This window comes from Miscanthus floridulus, chromosome 13 (genome assembly GCF_019320115.1).
Source record: "Miscanthus floridulus cultivar M001 chromosome 13, ASM1932011v1, whole genome shotgun sequence".
Lineage (NCBI taxonomy): Eukaryota > Viridiplantae > Streptophyta > Magnoliopsida > Poales > Poaceae > Miscanthus > Miscanthus floridulus.
This window is the reverse complement of record NC_089592.1, coordinates 10,671,012-10,695,255: the sequence shown is the minus strand read 5'-3', so window position 1 is coordinate 10,695,255 and position 24,244 is coordinate 10,671,012. Positions and strand designations below refer to the sequence as shown.

Genomic DNA, 24,244 nt, shown 5'->3' with positions numbered 1-24,244 from the left:
AGAAAAACATGATTGAACTTCGTAAGCCTTCGCCACTATCAGACTATGACCGCTCCCTCGAGAAGTCACATGATGCAGGTAAGAAAAGGAAAAGAGCATCAGGGAAGGATGTCCCACAACTTGGACAACAGAAGCAACCAATGCAAAATCTTGTTGTTGCTAATGAATATGGTTCTAATATAGAAGTCTATCGACCAGACAACTCTGGAGAAGTGTCGGTTCAAGCCCTTAATGCTTTTTTAAATATACTGGTTTAACCTTGGATCAATTGACGGGCAAAGCTCCAATCCAGAACCTGGAAGTTGATACCTGGAAGATTTATAAATATGGCAAAAGTCTGTACAACCCTGCGGCTCTGAATGATTTGGGTACGCAAATGTACTTGCTCAACAAGTGGTACATGCAGGCGTGTGGCAGGGGTGAGCAGTGGATCTTTGTCAGATTTAGAGACCATCATTACTTCCATGGCGATGACATCTTACATATTAGTTTTGAAGAATTGCATCAACTATTCCACTTGGACGCTCTGGACAAATCAATCATTAGCTCCTTTTGTTTGTAAGTGATTCTTATTTTTATTTAATAAACTCATTTCCATGCGTACGTGTATATAATTATCCTCACATGTAACTTATATTTATATACAGATTCCAGATGTCAGAGCTCCAAAGAATACAAGACACCAGTGTTGGCTTCATTGATCCTTATATCGTATTCAAAACCGGTATTATTGTCAAGGAGCGGTGGGTATCTGAAGCACAGGAGAATATCATGATGTTCTTCGTGAAGCAGCACGACAAGACAACAATACTTTTCCCGTACAACTTTGAGTAAGTGTTAATAATAATATAGTCTACACATTTTATGTAATATCAATACAACTTATATGCATGTACGTGTGTGTATAAACCAATGTAGGTTTCACTGGATACTCATTGTCATTGAGTTAAACTCAAGTCGGTTAGTAATCTTTGACTCGTTGAGAAAAGAGCGGGCACTATACCAAGATATGATAGACATTATCCAGGGGTAATTTCGATCTCTCGCGCACAACTATTATTAAATAGACTTTGCCATAATTTATTAACGATCGTACATTATTGGTCGCACAGGGTTTGGAAAGAGTTTATTCGGCAACATCGCAAGGATTGCAAGGCACCACTTAATGTAGTTGAAATACCAGTAAGTTGTACTATATACACTTTCCCACGTGTTTAATTACTATATCGTACTTCAATTTACGTGTGAGATGATGAGAATAATCTTCTTCTCGTACAGTGGTGTTTGCGGTAGGAACCAGATAATAACTTGTGTGGATACTACGTTTGTGAATTTATCACTGCGCACATAAGAAGAACTCCTAAAGATGTCCTCAGAGTACGTATATATCAATTTTTTATTTATTTTTAAATAAATAAATATATATATATATATATGTATTAATACTTTTCCTTTTATTTCAAATGCAAGACTGAATGGTTGAAACGAAGGGTCATGCAAAAAGACCATCTGAAAGCAGTTCAAGAGTCAATAGCAGGATATCTTCTAGAAAAAGTGCTAAATCCCAACGGCGAGTTCTACTTTGATCCTAAGGAATAAAAGATGTAAATTAAATGTTTATTGATATCGTTATTTTTGAGAACAAGATTATGAAAGTGTTGTATATGTACATATATATATCTATAATATATATATGTTCATACTTTATTCGAATATAATAATGCTCGAGATGAGAATTAGATGTAATTATATGCGTGCGTGTATTTATATTAGCAGCGTAGAATACGTACATAAAAACATATTATATATTAAACAAATACGTATAACTGAACTGAAAACAAATTAAAAAAAAAGAAAAAGAAAAGGAACCTTTAGTCCCGGTTGGGGTTACCAACCGGGACTAAACAGTGCGGCCACGTTTGCTCGGCTGGAGGGCCTTTAGTCCCGGCTCGATGACCCAGGACTAAAGGTGGCACCTTTAGTCCCGGGATCGTTGTCCCGACGCGGTAACTGGGACTAAAGACCGTTACCGCCCGGGACAACAAGTCCATTCTGTAGTAGTGAACTTCTCATATTCATCTAGCTAATTACCTTCTGCTCTACCTAGTTGGCGTTGCTCTTGTTCATCTTCATGACTTCGTTTGGCAACTCCCCCGCACACCCATTACACTTGGATTTCGACGGGGATGAGGAGACATGCATGGGTGCGCAAATTCGAACAAAACAACCTAAACGGTCACGCGTGCCTAGGATCGACAATTGAACACCTTCACCTCTACAAGGAATGAAGCTAAGGACAACGTAATTAACCAAGATCTATGAGCTTCAGCTCTCTTCTCTCACGCTGACCCGAATTCAACCCAGATTCGCTGGCACTTGCTAATTAACAACTTCTCAAGGGCCACTAGCTAACTACGCAGGAGATCAGATAGCAGAAATGGAGAGCGCCGTCGTACCTCGTTGGTGTTGCTAACTAATCGCTTCGTTCTGCTCTACCTCGTTGGTGTTGCTCTTGCTAATCTTCATGACTTCATTTGGCAACGCCCCACCCTGTTATAGCATGCATATGACGAACTTGTCATATGCATGCTAGAGGAAATAAGAGAATGAACCCGAAACTGTCCAACCCATTTTCAACCCAGATTCGATGGCACTCAGACGAACTTGTTATATGCATGCATGCTAAGGAAAGAGGAGAAATTAATGTAGAGCACTGTGTGTAACCTTGCTCGATGATGGCGTCGGCGTCGTCGTCGACCGTTCTCCACAGGGCAGGCCAGCCGGCGGCGGATGAGGCAGTCGGCGGCGGTGGAGCAACCGAGCGAGGCCAGAGCAAGTCCCTTCAGTCTTCATCTCTCCAACACGCAGGTTCATCGCCTTGGCTGCGGTGGTGGAGAGCTGAGGGTGGCTGTGTGGGCGGCGCTGCGGCGGAGAGGTAGGTCACTGGGACGAGAGCGCAAAGGATGGTTGGGATCAACGGAGCTGAGGACGAGCGTGTATGCTCGAGAAGGGTGGTGAGTTGGTGACTGAATGTGATCAGCCAAGGAGGTATATAGAGGAAGGAATTAGCAAGAAAAAGCCCAACGCCCCAGCCTCCTCACTAGCCGTAAGTGAAAAAAAGCGCACTTTGCTGATTACGTCAATTTCATTTGGATGCTACCAGCCAAAGGGCCTCTTGTCCCTTAGCTGATTACGTCAATTTCATTTTGTTGCTATCATGCGCCTCTAGTCCAACTGAATATATGGCATGGTCTGCATCTCCGCAAGTCTTTTTCTTAATGTAATGTATGGCATGGTCGTACCTCCGCAAGTCTTCTTCTTAATGTAAAATTTGGCATGGCAAGTCTTTTTCTAGTCCAACTGGAGCGGCGCTCCTGGTTCGACTAACGAACTATGTAATATATGGCATGGTTGTACCTCCCCCAGTCTTCTTCTTAATGTAATATCTGGCCCATGGTCGTACCTCCGCAGGTCCGGTTTTCATTTGGATGCTACCGGGGCTTATATACACGTACAAGCAAACAAGCTTTGCTCAAAAAAAAAAACGCGTACGAGCAAACAAGCAAGGCTATCCCCTGACCGGCCTCCTGGAGCCAACTTGAGCCTATTTGGTTGGCTAAATAAGCCTCCGAGCCGGGGCCCAGCATGCCACCCAGGGGGCTTAGGGCCTCTTTAGTTCGCGAAATGAAAATTTTTGGACGTCACATCGGATGTTTCGGAAATGGTGGAAGGGGTTTCCGGATACTAATAAAAAAACTAATTACATAGCTCGCCTGGAAACTGCGAGACGAATTTATTAAGCCTAATTAATTCATTATTAGCGCATGTTAGTACTGTAGCACTTATGGCTAATCATGGACTAATTAGTCTTAAAACATTCGTCTCGCGATTTCCAACCAAACTGTGCAATTAGTTTTTTTCGTCTATATTTAATACTCCATGCATGTGCCGCAAGATTCGATGTGATAGTTTGGGGTGAAAATTTTTGGGAACTAAACCGGGCCTTAGTCTGGCTCCAGAACTCCAGAAGAACGGAGGAGTTGGACGTTTTTCTGGTGCCCTGGCCAGCCATCGCACTGAGTCGCGTCACCTCCCTTCCGCGGTGCTCCTCCTCCGCCCGTGCTCCACCCATGCACCAAGGTCCGCTTGGCTTCCGCCGGCCACCACGCCAGCTCTGACAAGGTGACCTCACCACCCCCGGCACCACCAGCCAGGGAGCTACGACGCGGTCGCGCTCCGTTCTTGCGGATCTGGCGACGTACGCCGGAGGTCCTCAGCCATGGCGACCACCGCGGCCATGACATCCTCCACGCCGCCGTCCACGGCCGCATCCACGATGCCTCGGCGCACGGCCTCCGCGGTCGTCATCTTCCTCCCTTCATGACCGGCGTCGGGGACCTCCTGCCGGACCAGCTCACCGAGGAAATCGAGGATCTTGATCCCGCATTGACCTCGCTCATGTAGAGGAACCCGCGGGAGCCACCACCGCCGTCGCTCCTCCTCGCGCGCCTCCCCTGAGGGCTCCTACTGGCACGCCTTCTGCTCCTCCGAGCTGGTCTCCAACGCCAGCATCCCCGTCACCGACCTCACCTTCGCCCCCACTGTGCATGGTCGACAGCGCCTCCCCGACCCTTGCCACTTCCTGGTCCACCTCCGTGCATGTCTTTCTCCAGCCAATGCAAGGAGACAGCCTGGCGGGCGGGCCTGCCCTGGTCTTGTCGTGCTCACCGTGGTGCTGCTGTGTGCTGTGCTCGTCGAGGATGCCCATCACTTGTTCGACGAAATGCCTTAGGATAACCTTACCAATTCGAAGAAGATGTGACTGTATTTAAATAAATCAGGTAACCAAACAAATTCTAGGGCTAGACAGTACAGACAATCAAACAACCAGGGGTTGGCTTAGTGCCTGGAGATAGTATAGACAACCAAACAACCAGGGGTTGGCTTGGTGGAAGCAGAATAAGGCTGTCCAGGCTAGGATCTAGCCAGACTAGAAGTTGGTCCGGAAACAAACACACCCAATATATGTGACGTTCCAAGTCTTCGACTTGACCTTTCCTTCAGTTTCCATTCTCGCGCGCGTTGCGTTATCCAGTATATTGGACGACATGACCGCCAAGGCTCTCTGTTCCGCTCTCCCGAGCAGGCGAGCAGTTTGGCGAGCCAACGAGGTTGTTTGGTTGTCTGTGCTATCTAAGCCTGGCTAACCTCAGGGTGTATTTGGTTGCCTGATTTATTTTGATGCAGTCACTTCTTCTCTGAATTAGGTATTTCATCGAACAAGTGGCGAGCATCCTCGGCGACCACGGCACACGGCAGCAGCAAGGCGACAAGCGCGAGCACGATGAGCAGCAGGCAAGCATGAAAGCAAGCACGACGAGCACAGCCAGACCATCTCGGTAAATGAGGCCGAGCAGGGTGACACTAATTTTCAGGAATTAGAGAGCCACATGCTCAAGTCCGTCGGTGCAAAATCTAGAAGAGAAAAGAGGAACATGCCGCGGGCCTGTGCTGTGCTCATGTCGAGTTGCCACTGCCGCTGGCGGAGGCGGACTGGAATCGGGAGGCACACGACGACGCCTCGAGCCTTCGACGGGATTCCTTGTCCGCCATTCACAGCGATGTGATGCGGCGGCCGTCCATCGAGCGTCCCGGCCACGATTTGATGCCGCCTCCGTCCTGAGCATCAACGGAGATGCCGGTGTGGCGGCCGTACAGCTCCAGCGAGCGCTCCGGCCCCGATTCGATATAATGCCGCCTCCGTCCTGACCGTTGACGGCGACAGCGGCGAGGGTGCTCGCGTTCTTCTCCGGCAACGAGATCTGGCGCACCTTCAACCATGGCGCGCGCGGGAGAGTGGAGGACGACGGCACGCGCGGAGGGTGGACGACGGCGGCACGTGTGAAGGGCGGAGGAGAGCGTGACGGGCGGTGACAAGACTTCGAACGGGGCTTAGCGAAGCCTGCCTCCCAAAAATAAGGCTTTTAACTGTGTGTCGTTAAAACAGTTTGTAATCACGTACAAGCTATTAAAAAAAAGTTAAGCTCCCACAAGTATCACTATTCTGAACTTTTTTACTTTCCAAGCCATTCCGTCCATTTTTCTATCTAATGGTGTCAAACAGACTGGTGAATAACAATTTTACTCTATAGTGGGGTCCGTTTGTCAGCCACCCAAACTTTCTCTTTCTCTTTCTCTTCTCTTTCCTGTGCACATGAAGGCCCGAGGGAGCTCTGCGCTGTCCACGAGGGGCGCATCCACGGCGTGCTGCTGCCGTCGAACTAGTCCACAGTGGGCGGCTCCTTGTTCCTAAGCGACCGGGCGTCCTTCTCCGGCTTGTCGTTGTTCGACAGCTCCAACTCCTCGTTCCGGACGCTCCAATCGCGATAGTACTCGGGCTCGCTGGACAGCTACGGCGGCAGCAGTAGCATCGCGTCGCCATCGACGACGACGTCGGCCACGAACTCGGGCGTGTCATCGGTGTCGCGCCTCCCCGCGTGCACCGAGAGCAGATCCTCGCGGACCTCTACACCACGCGTCATCGGCGGCGGTAGGCGTCTGGCAAGGCTAGCCCGCTCCTTGGCGGCCTCCGCAGGGCCGTCGCGTCGATGTTGCGCGCATGGCCATGCGTGTCCCCCGGCGGCGGGAAGGAGCACGCCGTGGCAGTCGGCAACGGCGCACCAGACGTCGACGGCGGCGGCGGCGCGGCGAGGGTGCAGTGGGCGCGCGGGAAGGTCGGGGAGGACATGGTGCACGTGGTTGTGTTGGAGGAACACGGCTGGATGTTCGTTGGCATCTACGACAGCTTCAATGGGCCCGACACCACTAACTACCTCGTCGCGCACCTATACGCGACCGTGTGCCGCGAGCTCAACGGCGTGTGCTGCACGTGGAGTCTGAGGAGGAGGAGGAGGAGTCTGAGGTGGCGGCGCGGTGCAACGTATGCGCACGCGGCATGCGGGAGCACGACGAAGACGTGCTGGACGCGCTTGCCCGCACCTTGAGGAGCACGGAGGCCAGGTACTTCACGGAGGCGCGCGCGGCGGTAGGGCAGCTCGAGCCCCGCCTTTGTGGCATCCGTGAGACCACGACGGCGCGGCGCGGGAGTGTCGAGCTCCGCCCGACCGCCATGGGCATGGGTGCAGGAGAGCTATGTCGGCCAACGCGGGCGCGTGCGTGGGGGCAGCTCCGCCTCGTCCATCGCGGGCACAGGCGCGGGCGAGCTCCGGCCGACCGCCGCGAGCGCGCGCGCCGGGGAGCTCAGCCCCGTCTGCCGCGGGCGCGGGCGTGGGTGCAGGCGAGCTCCGCCCGGCCGTAGCGACCGCGCGTAGGGGGGAGCTCCACCCCAGCCGCCACGGTTGCGTGTGGAGGGCAGCTCCGTCCATGCCGCCGCGGGCGCGGGCGCAGGCGAGCTCTGCCCGGCCGCGGTGGGCGCTCGTGCGGGGGAGTTCCGCCCTGGCGTCGGCACAGCACGAGGCTGGCAAGTGACGAGGAGGAAGGTGGAGCCAGGTCACTGACAGCTTGACCCCACTCGGCGGAGAGAAAGAAGCAAGAGGATAGGACGAGAGAAGGGTATTTTGGACGTTTACACTGATCGGGCCCACATGTAAGTGCTGTCAAACGGTGAAAAACAAACAGAACACCGGCGGAATGGCTTGGAGAGCAAAGAAGTTCAGAACGATCACACTCGTGTGAGCTCAACTTTTTTAATGACTTATGCGTAATTATAAACTTTTTTAAGAGCACACAAGTAAAAGCCTCCAAAAATGACCATCCCCTGCGTTTTCCTAGAGCCAGGCTAGGAGTTGGTCGGTGGCTTACCAGAGCCTGTCTACGGGTTCCAAACAGAGAAGCAAACAGCTGGAAGGTGGCTTTGTAGAGCGTAAAAGGTTAGCCACCCAACTAAACGGACCCATAGTGATCCTGCAGTTCAATTTGGGCCTTAATTCTGGATTCAAAGCGCAAGAAACGATTACGCATAATTGTGTTAAGAAAGAATAAAGGCTATGCAAGGGAAGAATCATGCTTTGCTCAGGTTTTGGATGCAATTGGCTGTTTGCATATTAGTCTTTGTCTATATTAGATCGCGACCTTATGCAGTATAACGCAAGCCAACATAAACACATGCAATGTCTCGATGTTTGGATGTCTTATACAGACAAGGCATGCGTGTTTGGTAAAAGCATGCTTGGTTTGTTTGCTTATATTATATTGTGTTGCATGTAGTCACCTCAATATTCTAGTAGATCGTTGTCGCACCCTAAAAATTCTATTTTTGATTGTGAATAGTTTTCACTAAATAAAATTAATACTTTTGTCATTTTTCTAAAATTTCTAAGATTTAATTATGGTTTTAGCAATTTAAACAGTGCAACATGTGATTTTCTAAAAAAAAATATATTTAATTTGATATGTTTGTTGCATTCATACTGCGTGCATTAATTTAATTGTGTGAAAAATGAATCCAAAACTAAAACTCATTTAAGGCTCGATAGGTTTTTATTCTATTTCTAAAATAAAGTATTAAAATTATATTTGAAAATATGTTCAAAGATTTATTTCTAAATCTCAATGTCAGTTTTCAAAACTCAAAATATTTAGATATATTTTCAAAATGTGTTTGTTTTAAAAAGGATTGAATTGGTTTTCCTAAAGTGATTTTACAAGTTTTGAAAAGCTTTTTTTTAGGAAAACAAATTTTGAAAAGCTGAAAACCTCTCCTCACTCGGCTGGGCCGATTCTGGCCGGCCCTTCTCCTCCCACCCGCGCCCTCACTGCCTCTCTACCTGTGCTGCGGCCCATCATCGCGCCTGAAGCCGAGCACGCACCGCGCCCCACTATTTCTCTCGCTGCCAAGCAGGCCCGCTCCCTTCACTCTCTGCCAAGCGAGGCCCGTCCGTCAGCCGCACTACCCGCGCCTGCTCCCTCCCTCCCTCTCTCTCGCTGGCTGCTGGGGTCCGCATGTCAGCTACTGGGGCCTTCTTCCCGGAATGAGATCCTCTGCAGTTGGCCACATGACTTCTCTCTACGGTTGCTGAGCATCCAGGCGTTCATTCATATCTAACGGTGGCCAGAGCATAAGTGCTGCGCCCCTCAGCTAGCTGGGCTTCGGCCCAAACAACAGAGCCGCGTCCACTAAAAAAAACTGTACAACAGAGCAGCTGTATTTTGGTTCCGGCGCTATTACTCGATACTTTGGCGCCGGGACTGCGTTTTTGGCGCGAGAAAGGAAAGGGCGGGCGCCGGGATCGGACTGCTGCTGCTGTGGTGCTCTCGATCAGTAAGCAGGTGGACTTCTGTACTCACGTCATCCCTTGCCGTGACGTGTTGTTCTAATTTGATTTTTTTTTGTCCTCCCTCACTGGATTTTGCTGGAATCGATAGATTGAAGGAGATGTGATATGGAAGCCTGAAGTAACATCAACTTGCTTGAATGAAAACAAAATTTGCATATTTAACATGGAAGAAAATAGGTGTGTAACGCCATGATTGTTTTTTTGTGGTCCAACTAATTTAGGGATAGATTGTAGTTGTTCAGTTCGCTATATCACGTCATCTTTATCTGTTTTCTTGTAGGGAGGGCTTGCTTCCTAATCTTTTACCTCAAGTTGGCATGGAGTTCAGTACTGTAGATGAGGCTTGGATGTTTTGGATTAGCTATGGGGGTCACAAAGGCTTTGAGGTGAGGAAAATGTACACAAACAAAAGAAAGTTAGATGGGAAGGTTAGTTCCTGCAGATTTGTTTGTGCAAATGAGGGCCAGAGAAAGCCAGATAAAAGAGATCATCTAACAAAGTGTCCAAGAGCTGAAACTAGGACTAACTGTCAAGTTCGCATGGGACTTATAATGGACAAGAATAAGGGAAATTATAGAGTGACTGATCTGTTTTTGGAACACAATCATACCCTTCAGCTGCCACAAACCTCACACTTGATGGCGTCCCAAAGGAAAATTTCAGAGTTACAAGGTTTTGAAATTGAGACGGCTGACGATGCAGGAATTGGGCCCAAAGCTGCTCATGAGTTGGCTTGCATCCAAGTTGGTGGCTCAGTTAATCTCAGTTACACTCTTCAAGACCACAAGAACTATTTACGGGGCAAGCGGCAACGGGAGATGGCATATGGTCAAGCAGGAAGCATGCTTATGTATTTTCAGGAAAAAATTGCCGAGAACCCATCATTTCAATATGCACTGCAGATGGATCGGGAAGAACAGATTGCAAACATATTCTGGGTTGATGCTAAAATGCTCACTGACTATGCATATTTTGGTGATGTTGTCAGTTTTGATACTACCTTTGGTACAAACAAGGAGAGTAGGCCTTTTGGCGTATTTGTTGGGTTCAACCATTTTAGAGAAACAGTGGTTTTTGGTGCTGTTCTCATGTATGACGAGACATTTGAATCTTTCAAGTGGCTATTTGAGACCTTCCTGAGAGCCCATAATGGCAAGCAACCTAAAACAATATATACCGATCAAGATTATGCAATGGGAAAAGCAGTTAAGGAAGTTTTTTTAGAAGCATGGCATGGTCTGTGCACTTTTCACATTATGCAGAATGCTGTCAAGCATCTAGCTGAACCGGATGATGAGGAATCAGGTGCATCTCCTAAACAGGAAGTAGAAGACAGCAATAAAGAACCAAGTATTCTCTCTGATTTTAGTGCATGTATGTATGAGTATGAAGATGAAGCAACATTTGAAGATGCATTTAACATCATGAGGTCAAAGACGAAAAAGCAAACTTGGTTGGATAGTATATATAAGGTAAGAGAAAAATGGGCTGAATGTTACATGAAGGATGTGTTCACATTAGGGATGAGAAGTACACAACTCAGTGAGAGTCTGAATAGTGACCTGAAGCGACATTTCAAATCTGATTTTGATATAATCCAATTTCTTAAGCATTTTGAAAGGGTTGTGGAATATAAAAGAAAGAAAGAACTGCAATCTGAATTTGAATCAAGAAAAAAATTACCTAGAATCAAAATGAGGACACCTATGTTAATCCAAGCTAGCAAGCTGTACACACCACATATTTTTGAAGCTTTTCAAGGTGAGTATGAGAGGTCAATGGCAGCATGCACCAGAACATTGGAAGGCACAAATGAATATCTTGTAGCAATTGGGAGTCTAGATGAAAATTTTACCTTTGAGAAGGAGTACAAAGTTATTGGTGATCCATTAGAACAGATCAGTACATGCAGCTGTGGACAATTCAATAGAATCGGAATACTATGTGGCCATGCTTTAAAAGTCCTTGATTTGATGAATATCAAATCACTTCCCACACAATATGTACTGAAGAGATGGACACGGGAAGCACGCAGTGGAGCAGTACAGGACAACAAAGGCCGAGACATAATAGAGAATCCAAAATTAGATGATATGCTTCGCTACAAAGATATGGCTCGCAAATTTCTCAATTTGGCATATCGAGCTGCCAGCCATCCAAAATGCACCTTATTAGTAAACAACACACTGGATATGCTCAGCAAGCAAGTTGAAGAAGAAATGAATGGTGTTACAAGCCCTATGGATCCCATCATCGCTCCCACCAATGTTACTTTGCCTAATGAATTGTTGAGTACAGTAAGCCTAAAGAAAAAGGAGGTGGAAACAAAAACCTCGAAGCGCAAAAGAACTTGGCTTGACAAGAAGCGCAAGTGTGCAAAAAAGGGAGGTAACAAAAAAGAAAACAGTACAAAGGTGTGTGACAAGAAAAAAAAAAGTTTGAAGGTTTGTGACAAGAAAAAAGAAAAAAGTTCAAAGGTATTTAACAACACAAAATATATCAGATTATCTCTAACTGTATTCGCTACAAAAAGTTTCAGTTGTATTTAACTATTTGATTCTCTTCTATCTGATCAGGAGCAACAGCCTACAAAAGTGTCAGTCGATGATGGCGCAACACTACAAAAAACATGCCTGAACCATCCATCTTTACCTCAGGAAGAGATCTCTAAATCATACACAGTCATCAATAGTTTCTCTCAGCTATTGACGGTAATATTATAAAGTAATACATTTTTCCTCTTAATCATATATGGTCATTATGTTGAATTATTTTTGTTCTATTTTTCAGGGAGCAATGACAGATGGTGTTATTGGTGAATTCTAGTAGTACAGATTATGTCCCCTTTGCATGTCCTGCAATGACAGATGGTTTTGTAGTTAAAGTGTAATCAGCCAAATGGAGCTTCTAGTAATATGCATCATTTTGTGCATCTTGATGAAATTGCAGTACCCAGCAACATCTTTTGTGCAGCCATATGAAATTGCAGTAATGAGTGACATCTTTTGTGCATTGCATTCACAATAGCATTCCAAATAAATTTACAACAGCGATATTTACGTCTTCTATAGTCACAAATTGTTTGCTAGCACTAGAACAATTTACAGAAGGGATTCCCCTTTACAGAACTGATAGCAATTACAATATCCTTCCATCACTAGTCTTTTACAGTCCACCGATGGGCCTGACCATAGGGCGCCAGGGGCTGTGGCCACGAAGCCGGGCATCTGCCACGAAGCCGGGCTGTGGCCACGAAGACCGGCGTGATGAGGAACGGTGTCGACGGCGCAGCAGCTTCGTCGGCGATGAGGCTCGTGCGTGATGGCAGGGAGACGAGCGCCAATGCCAATGCAATTCCTCCAGGAGAATGACTAATGTAGATCAGCAGCCAGCAGATTGCAACTCTCAACCCTCAACCTGGGTCCCTGGTGCAGGCTGTTCATGTTGTTGCATGAATGACTCATAGGTCTCCACCCTGGTCTTGGATTCAGGCTGTTCGAGTTCATGCATGAAACCATTCGTCATCGCAAGGAAATCCTTCATATGCAGTTTCTTCCACTCCTGTGGGCAAGAGATAATCTTTGTAGTTAGAAAGCACAAGGCCACATATGTACATACCACATTTTGGGCTATGGGTGTAAATGGAAACAGATAGATGAGGATGTGGAAGACGTATTGATAAAGAGTAGTTGCCGGAATTATGCTAACAAATTGCTACATTCACAGAGTGTGGTTGCAATGGGAATTTAGATCCTGAGGATGGCAATGGCTGATAGAGTTCAGCATTTGATAGGATCCTAAGGTAGCTGCAGTTCTCCTATGGCCATAGCGTGACGATACATTATAGATAGAATTCACGAGGATCAAGTGTGGGGATTAAAGAATCAGAATAATCACATAGCGTTAACATCCCAGGACTGCAGGAAACAAATCTCCTCACCTCAAAATCCCATTCGCCATAAAGATTGGGGTCCTCTGCATAACTCCATACATAAGCGTCAGCCAACATTTTATCTGAAGAGTCCTACAATGCAAAACCACATTTCTTTTAGCAAAGCACCTCTAGATGAGAAATCACAGACTGCAAGTAGTGCTAGTATTTCCAGGGTAAAACAAGAACCAAACACAATGAACGATGGCTTTCCAGTTAAAATCCCCTACGATGGCATTCCAAGGATGAACAGATGAGGGGAAGCATGATTGTTCGTGCAAAAGTTTGTAGAGAACAAGGTATTCATAATCCACGAAGCCGATGCCATATCAAGCAGCGTGTAGCCGCCGCCGCAGCGGCGGCACCGCCAAGGCAAGAGCTGGCTTCCCCACAGTGCCGTAGTTGCCGCTCTCCTCCGAAGTGTTGTAGATCTTGCCATCTATGGAGAAGGAAGACCAGGAGAGAGATTGAGAGCGAACGACAAGGCAAGAGAGGAGCAAAATGGACTCAGCGGATGCACATACGCGAAGGGAGTCTGAGGCCAAGCAGGATCCACACGCTAGCGATGACGCTCCGCTGAATCCGCGCCGCCGCCGCGCCGGGGGGCACCCTCACCGGGGCTCGCCCATGCCAGGGCCGCCGCGCTCAAGGATTGGCCGCGCCGGGGGCCACCCTCGCCGAGGGCCGCCGTGGCAGGGGCCTCCCTCACAGGGGCCGCCGCCCCGGGCCCTGCCCTGCCGCCGCGCTAGGGGGCGCCCTCGCCGGGGCAGGGGCCTCCCTCACCGGGGCCCTGCCCTGCCGCTGCGCCGGGGTGCACCCTCGCCGGGGCTCGCCCATGCCAGGGCCGCCGCGCTCGAGGACTGGCCACGCCGGGGTCCACCGTGTTATCCGTGTCCTTTTTTTTTTTTTTGAGTGGACGCGGCTCTGTTGTTTGGGCCGAAGCCCAGCTAGCTGATGGGGTAGCACTTATGCTCTGGCCACCGTTAGATATGAATGAACGCCTGGATGCTCAGCAACCGTAGAGAGAAGTCACGTGGCCAACTGCAGAGGATCTCATTCCCTTCTTCCCCAGCGAGCCGCACGAACCGGACGCCGCCGCCGTCCTCAAGCGCGCGCCCCGAGGTCAGCTGCACCCCGCGCGGCCGAGCAACTAGCGCGGACCGAGCCGCGTCCACCCTGTCCTCGCTCAACCCTCACTCGAGCTCACCAAGACCCGATCGGGCGCCATTGACGGCGCATGCAGCCGAGCTCCCCACCACCCGTTTCCTCCCCCTCTCCGCCCTTTAAAAGGGAGCCCTCGGCTCCGCAGAAGCACGCCTCCGCCGCCTCTCCCCTCTCTGTGCCTCCTCCCTCTCTCCAGAGCCACACTCGCCGCCGCCATGGCCAGAAGCTCTGCTGCCGCTCCGATCTCCCTCATCCGAGCATCTTCGCTGCCTCCGTTGATCCCTACGGCATCGGAAGAACACGGCGAACCCGACCATCGACCTATCCTCTTCGATCCGCGGCCCCAACATCGTCTTCGACCTCGCCGGAGCTTCACTACCGCCTCCATCCACCCCTCGCCGTCGTTCATCACCTCCAAGCCTCCTAGGTCGGCGAGATCATCTCCAATCGGCTCGTCTTGATCTCCTCGACCTCCTCCGCCGTTCGTTGGAATTCACCAGCCACCGGAGCACTGTTCCGGCAGACTTCCGACTACCGCCACGGCTCTGCTCCTTTCCAGCGGAAACGAAGGGTGGGAGCATCCGTCCGCCGTCCTTTGGGCAACGAGCGCTCCGGATTCTTTGTTGACCGTCGGTCAACAAAGTCAAAGGAGGTGGCCCAGTCAGCACTTCTCCACCCATTCACCTCGCGCCACCTCAGCAGGTCAATGCTCCAGTCAGCTGCTTTATGCGATCTAGCCCCTGGTCTTCTATCTCTTCATCCTACTGTTGTCTGTGTCTAGTAAATCTTACCAGCTAAGCCCTTGTTGTCTACTCCGTAAATATGTTTTAAAAATGAGTACACATAAACATGTTTCGGCCCTAACAGAGAATAAACATGAATTTAATTGTTTAAAAAATGTGTTCATTTGTTATGTTTAATTCCATAAATAAATAATGATGTCATTAATGTGTTTTATTTAATAAAATAATAAAATACAAATTTTTGCTAAATGATCTTTAAAATAATTTTGAGGACCAAAGATTTTATATTTTGGTCCCTGCTTTTAAAAAAGTATTTACAAATTAGTCCTTATGTTTATAAAAAGGGCTTAAGCGTTTTTACCCCGGTTTTGAAGCGAAATGGTGATTTTACCCTCGTTTTTTAACTTTGTGATTTTACCCTTACGATTTTAAAACGAAAGCAGACTTTACCCCTGCTCCGTGAAATCCATCTAACGGTATTAACTTTTGGATCAAAGGACTACTTTGCCCATGCATTTTACCCCTGTTTTATTTTGATATTTGTGTTTTATCCCAATTTCCATATCAGCAATTGGACAATTTTGATACATAATTATATAATTCAATTAATGCAAAACTCAACAATTTTTGTTTTTCGCTCATCCAAAACCAAGCAGTGGGCCGCATCCGCATGTGGCGCGACGAGCAGAAAGTTACAAATCGGTCTTGAACTAGTAGGCCAACGTAGGTTCAGATCTGCTTCTATGGTGACTGAATGGAGTTCCACTCTATCAGATTAACTTCTCACCTCGAATCAATCTCCACGTGCTACTGCGGCCTACACAGCGACTCAGCGAGCCCAGCAGCGGCTCAATCTCCTAGCCTCCTTTGACCCGGGTGACGAACGGACGGACTGGGGACGGATGGCACAAATCGACAGTGAGGTAGCGTTTGGATAGGGGCTACTCCAACGGCGCGGCACATCCAAGGCGAGCGACTGCTGCTCTGGCGGCGCGGCACATCCGCGAGCAGTTGCTCCTCCGGCTCTAGCGGGCCGGCGCGTGAAATATAAGGCCTGGGGAACCCGCGCGGCGTCCAAGCCGCCGCAGGCACGAGCCAGGGTGGGTGGGGGGAGGGGGGAGGGGGAGGGGGAGTGCCGCCGTCGGGAGAGCTTCGCCGCCGGAAGCCATGCCGCCCGGCGGTGCCTCTGAAACCCTAACGCGCGCTCGAAAACCTCCTGACGCAATTTCCTCCTAACGCCTACGGTTCGAGCAACATAGGAGAAAAAGCTTCCGAGGGGCATTGATGTCTTTTCATCTAGCTGGCTTTTCTTTTTTAATTTTTTTGGCCATTTAATCCAACCGGCCGTGACAGTGTTAGAGAGTAGGGGTAGACGGTTGCTTCGTTTAAAAGTAACGAGAGCAAAATCACAAAGTTAAAAAAGAAGGAGGTAAAATCACCATTGAGGTTTGAAGTAGAGGGTAGAAACACCAAATCCCCTTATAAAAATGGCCTAAAACTTTAAAAGCTCGTAACTTTTTTTTTTACTGTAGCTTCATTTTTAGTGGTTTTGCGCTCATGTGATTGTAGAAACAAGTCCTACACGTTAGCAACCATAAGTAGTATGTTTTGTTATGATTGATGTACTGTTTTTAGGTTCCTTTGTTATGCTTTTTTCTATTGTTGTTGTCTATCGAAGAAGAAGCTGATCAAGGTTCAATCGGAAGGAAAGATTAAATGTTTGAACAGCCTTTTTGAGGCAAGTGTCCTTGACCATACTTGTTCCTACATTTGTTTTATTTTGAGTTAGAGTAGTTAGACCATTAGCTGCATGCTGAGTCTAAATTTGAATCCCATATAAGGGTATATTAGAACTTGTTATATCACCCTTGAAACCCGGGTTGGATGGGTAGTATCATGCTTTACTAGTGGTCTTGGGATAGGAAGGTTATACTTTAATCTTGATTAATGATCTATGCAACCTTGGGTTGGTAATCTTTTTAGCAACATGGTGATCGATTAGAGAATCTGGTAAGATGGTTGGTCTTGGTGGTGGTATGTTGTTCGATTTTTGGGTAAATGTTTTCTAGTAGAAAGTTAGAAATGGTGGAATAGGTTTGTGCTTCCTGCTTGGATTCTAAGGACCGGTTCGTGGACAAGTAACCCGACAAAACAACGCAACCATGAGACTTACATGGGTATGGGCCAGGCTAATTAATTAGTTTCCTCCAAGTTATGCTGCATCAGGATGGTTTTTGTGACTCAAGAGGGGTCCCCTATGGTCTTTGACTTATGTACGGGGGAGAAACCTTATTGGTAGGTATAACACAGACTTAGAGGGGCTTTGTAAAGGCCTTGTAGTGTGACCCCGCTAGGCACCTAGGCAGTGTTTAGCGTGATGGAGAAACATGACTCGTAGTGAAAGTGTGCAACCTCTATAGAGGGTAAAACTGATATATTAGTCGTGCTCACGGTCAAGAGCAGGCTTGGACTTCTTTATGATTAGATGGCTCTAGTTCATGGTTGGGTAGTTCCCTTGGTAAGGGATTGGTTGGTTTGGTTGGGAGCTTGGATGGAATCCAAGGTTGGTTTGGTTTCTCTGAGGAGATGGCAGATCACCTAGTAATTAGGTGCTAAGGATTTAAGGTAAAATAAGATGTGTCGCTTAAGTGCTTGTGTCAAACCTTGTAAGCCTTTCCTTGGATTAAGACTAATTTCATACTTTCCTACACTTGTGGAGTACATTTCGATATACTCACCCTTCTCTTTGTCCCCTTGCTACCCCACTCAGCTGTTCGGTACTAGAAGATAGGGTTCTATAAGACGATGTTTAATTTCCTAAAGACGGTGTTGATGCTAGGCTAGTGTACCCCCGATCGGCTGCCTGCGGGGATAGAGACCCTGCTTCGCTGGTGCTTTGATGCAATTTTTGTTTAAACCCTATGGTCATTTTATAATATGTAATCGCTTTTGTAATAAACACTGATTTATATTACTATGTTGTCGTCGCATGTATGAATAAACAGATCCTAGCATACATGTGATGTGCATTCGGTTTTGTTTTTAAAACTGCATGTGACAAGATTTCATATTTCTAACAGAGGTAGAGGAGGTGAAAATATTTTACCTTTATGTGCCCCGTAGATTTGTGCCAATTTGCATTGACAAAAGAGCATATCCAACATTGCCCCCTTCCCCTAAATCATGGTCCCTACTTAAGATTTGAGGGCCTCTCTCAATTTTTTAGCGTCAACACCCGCGACGATGTTCAATTCTGAGCCCTTTCCTTTTTATCCTTGTAAGTGACATGTGTTTTCTTTTCTAATCCCCAGCAACTCGACAACTCCTCGTGCCCCAACTACTTCTCCCCACCCTACACCTCGTCGTCGAGCTCGGCGATGGCCTCCAACGTGCAAATGGCGTGGGCCACCGGCACTGGCCCTAAGAGCTACTCCTCGACCTTCACCCTACCGTTGAGCCTCGTCAACAATTGGGCCACTAGTCCCAACCTAGTAAGCCTGCTAGCAGGGCTCCAGGCATCGACTGCCAACCTAGATCCGGTGAGCTTGTTGCTAGGTCAAAGTAGCAACAAGGCATTGATGGTGGATCATGGCAATAGTCGAGCTGATGTACTCGGTTCTCGTTCGGTCGAAGCAGGGAGGGGCTCTGTTTCGAAGAGTGATCATCAATGGGGAGGACTGATGAGGACATGACACCTAGTGATATGTACGCCGACTATTGAATATAAGGTGAGCTCATTCCTATATTTGCATAACAATACAAGTACGAATTTAATACTATACAATGTCGCTACTTTTAGTGCTTAGGAACAAAGGTGATGATGATTATGTGCAGTATGGAAAGACACTTTCTATGGTCTCTAGAACTTATGGGGTGTGGATAACCATGCACACAACCCATCTTGGAAACCCAACATTCAGTTCGTCAGCAACCTAATAGTATTGTATTGCAGATGTCGTAACTTGGTGGAGGGGGCCTTGTGGCGAGGAGGGCAGACCGAGCATGGAGAAGGGGAAACTGATCTAAAATGGCTAAGTAGGGACCGATGTGAAAGCCCCAAGAATGAGGGCTAAGGGGAGTGATTTTAGAGCTTCCCTACTTTGGGGAGCTTGAGTATTTAGTGGTCTTACTAGAGCTGTGTTTTTGTAAAAAAAACTCGTAATTTTGGGTTTGGGGGCTCAAGTTTGGGCTACTAGAGTTGCTCTAATACAACTAAATTTAGTATACTAACTAATTGGCAAATACATTGGCCCCCGGTATCCTCATGAAGGCCATAAGTGGCTCCCAAAACTAGGTGGGCTGAGCCTAACTATCAAAGCCGCTTATTTAGGAATTTGGATCCCATCTAGGGTGCCTCGGGCATAAGGCCATGCCTACTTTTGTCGTCATTAACATGGACAATTTTAGGTTTTGAGAGCGAGCATCAGATTTTTTTATTGTCCAAATAATAAGATAATAGATAGATTTTGATTATTTTAAAGTTACAATCAATTTGATTTTGAAAGAACATAAAAATGATTTTTTTTGGAAAGCAAAGAAAAATTGGGCCCAAATTGATAGCTCTTTTAGTATGAAAACACGCTCAAAGCATAACTAATTCCAGTTTACTATTTCTGTGATAGTTAATAGATTTTATTGGCTTTATTTACTTGATGATAGGGTTCGTAATTGATTTAAGCATATAAAGTCATAATAATAAGGCTCTCAGTCTGCTGAGCATCTCTATATAGGAATCCTGCTTACAAAAGCGGGATAATCATCGTGCCACGTCGGCCGTTAAGCCGTAAGCCGTCGGATCGAGCAATCAGGCGATCTGGACCGTCCGATTGCGGGTCGGTTCGGGCGCGGACCCATCTGTCGCCCGTTAAGATGGAGAACCGGGCGCTCGCGAATCATGGCCTCCGCGAGGCCAGTACCGAGTACCGACACCTCCGCCGCCTCCTCCGGCTCCCGCTCCCGCGTGCCCACCGTACGCGCGGTGCCGCGCCGGCGTGGGAGGGGCCCGCCGGTGGCCGCCCCCGGCCCTTGCACGGCCGTGCCCCCTCCACCCCTCCCCTTGCGGGTGACGCGCGCCACCGCGCCGCATCCGCCGCTACCGAGTGTCGACGCCTCCCCCGACGCGGCCCCCGCGGTGGCCGGCCCCTGCCGCGGGCGCGGACGCATCTCCCCGGCACGGCCGGCTCCCGGCAGTGGCCCTGGGTGGGGCCGCCGTAGCTGCCGCCTGCCGCGCGCCCGCGCGGGCCTCAGCGGCGACCGCGCCAAGGTAGCAGGGGCCGCAGGGCCCCCCTCCCATGCTGACCACCACGCCAGACCCGCGCCGCTTCGGCTCCACCTCGTCCCGTTCGCCGCACGGGCCACTCGACGACTGGCTCCGGCCTCGCCGTGCGCGCCGTCAATTGAAGCAAAGCGCTGGTGCGTCGGCCTTGCGGCTCCGGCAACAGAAGTGGCGGCGGCACCCATCCATAGGGACCTGAACCTCCGCTGCAACCCATAGAAAAAACAGAGCAGGGCCGCCGCGAAGGAATGGCACAGGAACATCGGATGGCCGCCAGCGCAGCTCAGCAACCCAACGGAGCACCGAGCCGCCCGTGGCGCCATGGAGAACAGTAAAGCCCATGACAAGATACAACTTCCTGCGTCGAAGGTAATGGGTTAAAGATTAAAAAGTCCATATAATCTGTAATTAAACTAGGATTCATGATAATCCAGGTTTAAAGCTTCATTTTTTTTAACAAGGAATGAATCCTTTGTCGATAGTTTAGGACATATGATTTCTATTCTTGCTTTCCTGCAGAAGGTTCTTCTTGCATAGCGACTATTCGTGTTTAGTGATACTGACAAAGCCTCAGGTACTCGATTGGGCATAAGCATGAGTTGTTCTTAATATCCTTTTTGCATATAGCCTTGCAGGTTCGGTCATTGCCATGTTTCCGTCTCCTTTTGTTATCAATCTGTGAATTTAGATGTTTGTCTTCTATCATATTGTGCAATGTCCAAAAATTGGCAGCTCGCTCATTTTACAAACTTATTAGGTTGGTGCAAATCTGAATAAAAAAATTATGGTAATTTGGGATACAGTAAAGAAGGATGTGTGCCATCGCAATATGCAGCAATTTCATCAGCCTTCTCAGCTCTCCTGTGTATTCTGATACTTGACAATAGAGGCATCAGAGGTCTGTATTCATCCCTTAGGCCTTTGCAAACTCAAATGTGTTTACATTTTGTGGTTCCTACTGTTAATGGTCTGATCAATGTTATGAAATACGATTTCGTCTTACTGATCTTTAAAGCAATACACCCATAACCATGCAGAGGATGAATTGTAGCACTAATCAATACCAGAGACAGCTGGAGTCTCATTTGAAGTGCACACGCCATGATCTGTCATCCAGCTGTGTTAAGTGTCATCACTCATGCATACTAGGAATGTTTACAGGGTGTCCAACCGATTGCCCAAAAATAATTTGGTTTTGCTAATGCTTACGCAGGAGTTGTTTGCAATATTCGTTGCAAGTCCTATATATAAAGCATGCTGTGCCAAAAAACTTCCAAAATATATGTATATAGTGTGTATTCAAAACATTTTGGTAAATCCACCTTATTGTGACCAACATCAGTTTGGTCTGTACCCAACTTTCTGTGATTAGGTCTTTTCCTAAAGGGCGTACCCAGTGTAGACAGCTCCCGCTCTGTGCGGGGTCTGGGGAAGGGTGTCAGTGGCAAGCCTTACCCTCGGCTGTGCAATGCGAGGAGACCGCGACTCGAACCTGGGACCTTTCGGTCACAGATGGTAAGACTCTATCGCTTGCACCAGGCCCGCCCTTCTAATTAGGTCTTTTCCTAAATAAAAAAACATGAGAAAGAAAAAAATAGCTTGAAGCGCAGTTTCCTTTGTCCTTATTTTCAAGCTTATATATAAACTAAGAACTCAAGTGATTTGTCCGTTCAAGAAAAGTATCTTATTTATCAGTGTGCCCTAGATACAAATTTTGCTTTCCATAGGGTCTCAAGCAGTTATGTTTTCTGGATGGCTGAATTATGACAACACTTCTATTTATATCTTTTTTTTTCTGGAGGAAACAATCTGATCAAACCACATAGAAGCCATTAGTTTACAGCGTCATGTAACATGATAGATGACCATTTAAACAATAAGCTAGTTGAACTAATTGTCCTGAAAAGGCCTAATCTTATTTATCAACTTCAATTTGAATGTTTCTTAAGCAACATTTCCGTCAATTATAACCTAGAGCAGCTATTTTCCCGCATTCTCCAAACTAATTTCAGATTTGAAGTCCATAATTTTAATTACTTATGTGCTTCCTGTTTGCAGGTTCAAACACACGCCATGCACTTTTTCAGAATGCTATGGTTCAAACGAATACTTTCAAGTAAAATAGCTACATAGTACTTCTAATTAAGCAATACGATAAAAAAAAGGGGAGCCACAACCTCCCACTTGGCTATGAAGTTCACAATACAAGCTCCCATTCTAAAATATAAAACACAAGAAAATACAGTAGTTTTTTTTCAGTTATGGAACATTTGTCCAAAACTGTAAGCTTGTATTTAAGAAAGGTTATTCAATTGCATTGGTTGACCTGGAGTTATACTGTTAAATGGTTGCCACTATAGCTTCTTCTCTAGCTGATCTATTTGGCCATCCTTCTGTAAGAGGCAACATATACTTGCAAGATCTCAAGGCCTGCCCGACATTATGATTATCGCTGTATTCTTGATTCACAGCTCCGTTGCAACAAATGGAAGCTTTGGCCTAATCCAAAGCCACTTATGCCTAGACTATAAAAACCTTTTGACAATTGAGGAAGGCTTCAGCAAGACGACGGCCAGAGAGACACCAAGGACGACAAAGATCCGCTAGCGCCACGTCACTCGTTAACTGGCAAACCGTTGGATCCGGCGGAAACACGATATGGACCGTTGGATCGGGCTCGTCGCGGGTCTCCAACCCATTAAGTCATGAACCTGGAAGGTCGCGATTGTTCGCGAACCCGCTCGGCGGACGACCCGTCCCCGGCGCCGGTGCGTCTCCCTCCTCCCGCTGCTCCATCGTCCCCTGCCCCTCCTCCCTTCTCCCCCGCAGGCACTAAGGCACGGGTTGAGCACGGCGCCGGTGAGTCTCCCTCCTCCCGCTGCTCCATCGTCTCCTGCACCTCCTCCCTTCTCCCCCGCAGGCACTGAGGCACGGGTTGAGCAGGCAACGCCGGCAGCACTTGGAGCGGGCAAATCGAGTGGGGCACGGGCGGACAGAATGGAGCGTGGGGCAGTGGCGCCAGCGCGGCGCGAGACACGGCGACCTCGCCCGCCGGCCTCCACCCTCCGCGTGCTCTGCTTTGTACGCAGCTACGGCCGCAAAGATACACCCTCAGCGAGAACAGGTATGTGGCAACCATGGTAGCAGGCGCTTGCCGACTGGCACCAGTACATTCCGCCTAGCTCGGTCCCCGGACTCGCTCCCGTCGGCTGCCCGCTGTGGTGCCGCTATCTTCACCTCAGAGTTCTCGCTCCGTCTCCTTGGAGAGTCCTGCAATAATCTATTTTCCAAAACCTTTTATAGTTCCTTGATCTTCATTTCCATTAACAGTTAAGTACACAGCTTAGGTATTTAGTTATATCAGTTAGATAGTTCAGTTTGTTGTACAAATGGCTAGAAACCAGGTGCAGATTAGTTTCCATATGCAAAATCAAAAAAATTCATTTTCTTATTATTGTGGTACTAATGCCCTTTGTGCTTTACATGTCATCATGTGTTAAAAAAGCATTGCTTGTTACTATACTATTCATATATTCATATTCAGTCAAGTTCTTAGGACCCTACTATTCAAACTGAAATGTCAGAGCATCAGGCAATTCGTTATGCACCTGCTTGCTGTATATTAAACAAATCAGTTCTTTGTATGTATAATTACCTCCTAACCTGCTGTATCTCATTTATAATTTTTTTTTAAAAATAATTTGATTGCATTTCAATCATATTATACTTCATTACCATTTTTTTGTTATTTTTAATCTGCATACTAGGTTGTTCGTTTCTAGAACCAGGCCAAATTTTTTTTTTCGCGAACGTGCCATGTAGCACGTATTTAGCT

At 47.6% G+C, this 24,244-nt stretch overlaps 1 protein-coding gene, 1 long non-coding RNA gene and 1 pseudogene across 5 annotated transcripts; 2 read left to right on the top strand and 1 right to left on the bottom strand.

Moving 5' to 3' along the window:
- The first annotated feature begins 9,459 nt into the window (after nt 1-9,459).
- LOC136498954 (protein FAR1-RELATED SEQUENCE 5-like) lies at nt 9,460-10,799 on the top strand (annotated as a pseudogene).
- Nucleotides 10,800-12,286: 1,487 nt separating this feature from the next.
- On the bottom strand, nt 12,287-14,152 carry LOC136501099 (uncharacterized). Its single transcript, XR_010770169.1, has 3 exons — nt 13,752-14,152; nt 13,237-13,666; nt 12,287-12,857 (listed from the first exon to the last, which is right to left on the bottom strand). It is a non-coding gene; the product is annotated as an uncharacterized lncRNA (long non-coding RNA).
- A 126-nt stretch (nt 14,153-14,278) lies between these two features.
- LOC136501098 (uncharacterized) lies at nt 14,279-23,933 on the top strand. Of its 4 annotated transcripts, none has more exons than XM_066496590.1 (6): nt 14,279-15,093; nt 18,446-18,862; nt 19,087-20,778; nt 20,929-21,924; nt 22,468-23,268; nt 23,353-23,933. In XM_066496590.1, exon 3 carries the CDS (start codon nt 20,029-20,031, stop codon nt 20,626-20,628), a length of 600 nt encoding a protein of 199 aa, XP_066352687.1. In that variant the 5' UTR covers nt 14,279-15,093; nt 18,446-18,862; nt 19,087-20,028; the 3' UTR covers nt 20,629-20,778; nt 20,929-21,924; nt 22,468-23,268; nt 23,353-23,933. The 4 variants fall into 4 exon arrangements, with proteins under 4 accessions (XP_066352687.1, XP_066352689.1, XP_066352690.1 ...); XM_066496592.1 differs by lacking the exon at nt 14,279-15,093 and having other exon boundaries at nt 16,295-18,862; nt 20,929-20,983; nt 21,167-21,924; XM_066496593.1 differs by lacking the exon at nt 14,279-15,093 and having other exon boundaries at nt 16,295-18,862; nt 21,782-21,924.
- Nucleotides 23,934-24,244: the final 311 nt, after the last annotated feature.